The following is a 6,058-nucleotide window of genomic DNA, read 5'->3' on the forward strand; positions in this document are numbered from 1 at the left end:
CTGACAAATAACTTTGTTGGCAACGGCGCACGCGTGGAGTGTGGCGTCATCCGGCGTCGCACAGCGTTTTGCTGTTCTGCGTTCTGTTTCTTGATTATGTTGGGATTTGGGATCTCACTTGTAATTGAAGTTTTTTGGTGTTAGTGTAAATGGTATAAATAAATAAAAAAACGTCAAAACGTGAATATGCAGCGTCGTGGTGGAAAACGCATACGGATGGACGAACCACCACCAGAATACGAGAACCCCATGACCCCTCAGGTAGAATCTGACGGTTATGGGGGCTATCATGGAAATTTGTACGGAAATGAGGCTTACGTAGAGCAGGCAGGAACATCTTCGTCAGATGGTATGTTTGAATCGCCTCCAACTCCAGGAATGAGAAGAATAACAAGATCTAAAGCAAGAGGGCAAACAAATCTGCCACCACCAATCGCACCGTCTTATTCTCCAACCAACACTGGCACAACTACAAAAGGTCGAGGTAGAGGTAGACCCCCAGGTCGAAAAAATCATATCGAAGGTGGTACAGAAGATGAGACGTCACTATATCATTATATTAAAAATAGTAAAGTGTCTCTTACAAACATCGTGGATGAGTGGATTGAGAGTTATAAGGTATATAAATGCATTATAAGTTTTGTTATATACTGAATTTTCCTGTTTAGGTTAACAGAGAATCAGCTCTTATTGCATTGATGCAATTTTTCATAAATGCTGCTGGATGTAAGGGACGTATAACCCAACATATGCAAGCAACTATGGAACATGCTGCGATTATTAGAAGAATGACTGAGGAATTTGATGAAGAGTCAGGAGAATATCCACTAATAATGGCTGGACAGACTTGGAAGAAATTTAGACAAAATTTTTGCGATTTTGTTCAAACTTTGGTGAAGCAGTGTCAGTATTCTATAATTTATGATCAATTTTTAATGGATAATGTGATTTCATTGCTTACTGGATTATCAGATTCACAAGTAAGTATTGGGTGTCTTAATTATAAAGTTTTGATACGTCGTTTCCACGGGTCGTTTCTGAAATAAATTTTGAAAGCTGTCATACAGTTGTCACATTGACTGTTCTGTTGTGCACGGCTGTAGTGAATTAATAACCTTTTTTTGACATGACAACTCACTATGACATATGGGAAAAACAATAAAACAGCCCTCTTAACCAGATTGTTAATTAAACCTCAGTGGTAATTAAACTCCCGTTATGTCGTGATTTGAATTTATAAGTTTAACATGTAAATTTGAAATTCAGTTGTAAACATTTGATCAAGATTGATGTAAAATTTTAGAGTTGTATGGAATTCCGTGGTCAGTTTTATGGAATTTGGTTGAATAATTTACTTTTATTTTGTAAAATTGACTACAGGAAAATTAATATTTGAAATTATTTGTGTTATCATAGCAGAATGTGAGGGATTCCTGATAATATTTCTTAAATGTTCCAGAGTCTCAATATCTATATTTTTCTTATAAGTAGTTTCTACATTGTATACATTTATATCAATTTACATGTTATATCACATTCCTTAATCTACTAAAAATTGCCAAATATGAATACCAAATTTTTGTAGGCGAATTTCAAGTTTCAAACTTCATATTACCCTTATTCTTTTATAACATTTTTCTTCAGGTGCGTGCCTTCCGACACACCGCTACACTTGGCGCCATGAAATTAATGACAGCACTAGTGGATGTTGCTTTAACAGTGTCAGTAAATTTGGACAATACACAGCGTCAATATGAAGCTGAGCGTCAGAAAACGAGAGAAAAAAGAGCCAGTGATCGTTTGGAAGCTCTCCTTGGCAAAAGACAAGAACTTGAGGAGAACATGGATGAAATAAAAAATATGCTAACTTACATGTTTAAATCAGTTTTTGTACATAGATATCGTGACACTCTACCAGAAATTAGAGCTATTGCTATGACAGAAATTGGTGTATGGATGCATAAATTCCATGCAAACTTTTTAGATGATTCATATTTGAAATACATAGGATGGACATTACATGATAAAGTAGGGGAGGTACGTTTAAGATGTCTGCAAGCATTACAACCTCTTTATGCAAGTGAAGAACTTAAAGGAAAATTGGAACTTTTTACTAACAAATTTAAAGATCGTATTGTTGCAATGACCTTAGATAAAGAATATGATGTTGCTGTTCAAGCTGTAAAGCTTGTAATTTCAATTCTCAAGCATCACCACGAAATTTTAACAGATAAGGATTGTGAACATGTATATGAGTTGGTTTATTCTTCGCATCGAGCAGTTGCTCAAGCTGCTGGTGAATTTTTAAACGAGCGACTTTTCCAGCCTGGTGATGTTGATGTAGGAAAAACGAAACGTGGCAAGCGTCGGCTGCCAAATACACCTTTTATCAGAGATTTGGTTCAGTTTTTCATTGAATCGGAATTGCATGAACACGCTGCTTACCTTGTTGATTCACTCATAGAGTCGAACAGTATGATGAAAGATTGGGAGTGTATGACAGATTTGTTACTAGAAGAACCGGGACCCCAAGAAGAACCACTGGACAATCGCCAAGAAACAAGTTTAATTGAAATTATGGTGTGCTGCATTAAGCAGGCTGCAACAGGAGAGGCTCCAGTAGGTCGAGGTCCAACTAGAAGGGTTTCTTCTTTGAGAGAGATGAAGCAAGCTGGAGAAGATAAACAAAAATTGACAGAACACTTCATTGTTAGTTTACCTCCACTTTTAGACAAATATGCAGCAGACCCAGAAAAGTTAGCCAATTTACTAAGTATTCCTCAGTATTTTGACTTGGATCTGTATACAAGTGGAAGGCAAGAAGGTTCACTTCAGTCACTTTTAGTCAAATTGAAGCATATTGCGCAGGTCCATCATGAACCAGAAGTAAGTCATTAAATTATTAAATTGATTATTTACTTATTTTACAAGTTTTTTAAACTGCCACAAAACACGCATGAAGTACCTAAAATTAATGACGCAGATAAGAAAATATCAGATATATTTTCATTACAGACCGAATTTTTCCAATGGTAATGTAATTTCTTGTTTCATTATTACTCCTCATGGGGGTTTTTATTCTCGATGTTAATTTCTCAGATTTCTGTATTTGATTCCAACCCATGTCAGTTTTAGTCACTATTTTTAGACTGTGTTCAATAATTATATAAAACACACTCAAAATAACTTTTAACCAAGTTTATTTTAATAGAACTTAAAACCAATAATCTCACAAAATGTATTTAAACAATTACGGAATTTGTTAGTTGACGCAAGAACAACAAAATTGTTACATTACATTATTATACTGTTTTTAATATTATGAAATTGTTGATATTTATTTTATATTTTTCATAGGTGTTAGAAACTTTGGCTAAAACTCTTGAAATTCTTTGTACAGAAGGTCATTCGATATACACAAGATGCGATGTAGCAAGATCTACAATAGTTGACATGATCGTGGTTTCTTATAAAGAAGCTATTGATGATTGGCGCAATTTATTACTTGGCGAAGAAACACCTAATGCAGATGAAATCTTTAATGTTGTCAGTTCTCTGAAAAAAGTCTCCATGTTTTATGCTTGTCACAACTTAAATCAGTGGAATCTATGGTCGACACTCTTCCAGGATGTAAAAGTAATTACTATTTTTATATTAATGACAATATTTTGGAAAATAACGTGTTATTGATAGGACACTGACAGTGTGTTACCACCTGACGCTCTAAAGTATAGTTTGAGTGCATGCTTCTACTGCCTTTTATGGGGTTTAAGAGGTTTAGAAGTTCAACATGAAGGTGGAGGTTTAACAGGATCCGGAATTCAAGAAATGCGGCAAAGACTGGATGAATTTATAGAAGCTGCTCAAATGTTAATCAGATGTTCTCCTCACAATAGTATAAAAGAAGAAGCATATGTATGTTTGTGCGATCTTCTTATAGTTTTCAGCGAACAGCTGTCTAGCACTGCGCCTGCGTTGGCAGAATTAATTTGTCAACCAGATAGAAACCTTCAAGCTTTGTTAAATGAATTTGTACAGTCTTATGTTTTTGTACCTGAACAAAACGCGGAACATGATGAACATAGAATCGAAGAATTACATAAACGCAGAAACTTCTTGGCAGCATATTGTAAATTAATTGTGTATAATATAATGCCAACAAAAGCTGCTGCTGATATATTTAAACATTATGTGAAATATTACAATGAATATGGTGATATCATTAAAGCTACTTTGAGCAAAGCTCGTGAAATTAATAAAGTAAATTGTGCTTTGACAATGTGTTTAAGTTTGAATATGATTTTTCATGAAGTACAGAAGTTGTCATCTGGCAAAAGTACGAGACAAAATGAAGAATTTTTTGCACTTAAGGTAAAATTTGAATTGAAAGTTGAAATTAAAAATGATTAACTTAAGTTGTAGGAGTTAGCGAAACGATTTGCCCTGTCATTTGGTTTGGACGCAGTCAAAAATCGAGAAGCGATAACAGCTTTACACAGAGCAGGCATCTTATTTGCTGTCACTGGAGCAGATCAACCTGAGGATCCTACTGGCCCACCACCTAATTTACCTTTCCTAGAGATTTTGACGGAATTTACTAATAAACTATTGAAGCAAGACAAGAGAGTTGTATTAACGTTTTTGGATAGAAGGATAACAACAGGTATCTATTCTGTTTTGTGATTTTCTCCTTATCTATCTTGACCTCTCTTCTTAATATTTATAGGAATGCCAAGTAGTAGAGGTGAAGATTGGCAACCATTGTTATTGTATCGGAATTCTTTACTACATGGTGAAACAGATGCTCTTCCAGTGACTAGTAAGCGAGCTTATGGAAGGAAACGGAAAGACCCTGAGTCCGACCACGAACAAGATGAAGTTTTATCTGATCAAGAATTTCCAGCTAACTTATATAGTTAAACTAGATAAATATTAAGGTTATTTCTAAGAAAATACTAACTGTATAGATTATGTACCTTTACAATATTTTTGAAGTGTTGCAGTTTTTTAATAGGTATTTCCCCTACTTTGGTCTCAAAGTAAACGGGAAGTAGCTATTGAGAACACATACACATTCAAATTTCAATTTAGATGTTTTTTTGAAATTTCTTCTTTTGTAATATTTATTAATAGTGATGAAGCTATGAATTTACAAAAAAAGGAAGGACATCAGTGATATCTTTAATAATCTTGTAAAAGTCTATTTATAGATTGTAAAATAGTTACGTATTGCTTTATTGTTTATTAATAACCGTGTAGAAACGTAGGTTTTTTTACTCTTCCTTTTTTTATATGTTGTGGCATGGAAACAAAAATAGTTTTTTACTGTGGTACTGCGAAAAGGGATCATATATTTTTAAAAATGTAGAGGCATTAAAAATGACCTAGTTTCTGTAACTTTTTATTTATTTTTTGTTTCTTCCTCAAACATTGACAGCAATTATGTGATAATGTTTTTTACGTTACATTAAATACAGTAATCAGAAATCGGCTGTATTTGTAAAACGAATTAGTAAAAGGAAATATTACATAAAGATTCGTCAGAGGTTTGTTGGCATCTCTGAGTGATTACTGCAACGTTACATACAGAGAACTAGTTCATGTTGTTTTGAGGATGATTCTAAACAAAATTATTTTAATATGCAAGAATAATAATTGAAAAAAAAAGATGGATATACATGAACTTTTGTTCATTAATTTGTTCAAATAAAGGAGGTAGCAAATGTACAGCATTTAAACTCTAGAATTTTACCAATAGTAAAGAAAATAGCTTACAGTGCCTAAACATGTTTTACATTTTGTAAAGATGAATAAATAAATAATAAATGCTTTATCACCAAATTTTTTTTTTTTTTTTTTTTGGTGGAGGGGAAATGTCTACGCAGACCACCGTAATGGTTCTTGGCCTCTTCTGCGGCCTACGGTGGTACTGGGGGAATGGTTACCGCCCTAAAACCCCTCCTTCTTCTGCTCGGGTACCAGGACATTGTCCCTTACACCCACAACGCGCATCCCGGTAGACACAGCGGGGGCTGTGCTACCGAGCTCGGTTGAGCTA

General features: G+C 34.4%; 1 protein-coding gene across 2 annotated transcripts; it reads left to right on the forward strand.

The window, feature by feature from the left end:
- The first annotated feature begins 27 nt into the window (after nt 1–27).
- LOC135121075 (cohesin subunit SA-1) lies at nt 28–5,841 on the forward strand. 2 transcript variants are annotated; one of them, XM_064045380.1, is made up of 7 exons: nt 28–618; nt 669–980; nt 1,645–2,886; nt 3,358–3,636; nt 3,694–4,371; nt 4,423–4,663; nt 4,727–5,841. In XM_064045380.1, the coding sequence occupies exons 1-7, from the start codon at nt 187–189 to the stop codon at nt 4,918–4,920; spliced, it is 3,378 nt and encodes a 1,125-aa protein (XP_063901450.1). In that variant the 5' UTR covers nt 28–186; the 3' UTR covers nt 4,921–5,841. The 2 variants fall into 2 exon arrangements, with proteins under 2 accessions (XP_063901450.1, XP_063901457.1); XM_064045387.1 differs by lacking the exon at nt 4,727–5,841 and having other exon boundaries at nt 4,417–4,501.
- The last annotated feature ends 217 nt before the right edge of the window (nt 5,842–6,058 follow it).

This window comes from Zophobas morio, unplaced genomic scaffold (assembly GCF_036711695.1).
Source record: "Zophobas morio isolate AGI-343-1 ecotype UQ-CSIRO unplaced genomic scaffold, CSIRO_AGI_Zmor_V1 ptg000005l, whole genome shotgun sequence".
Taxonomy (NCBI): domain Eukaryota; kingdom Metazoa; phylum Arthropoda; class Insecta; order Coleoptera; family Tenebrionidae; genus Zophobas; species Zophobas morio.

What these genes read in the sequence shown, in the direction of transcription:
- LOC135121075 (XM_064045380.1), top strand. Translation starts at nt 187, where the DNA reads ATGCAGCGTCGTGGTGGAAAACGCATACGGATGGACGAACCACCACCA. An exon ending in CTGGATTATCAGATTCACAA is followed by an intron (nt 981 to 1,644) that starts GTAAGTATTGGG and finishes ATTTTTCTTCAG; the next exon opens with GTGCGTGCCTTCCGACACAC. An exon ending in AAGAATTTTTTGCACTTAAG is followed by an intron (nt 4,372 to 4,422) that starts GTAAAATTTGAA and finishes CTTAAGTTGTAG; the next exon opens with GAGTTAGCGAAACGATTTGC.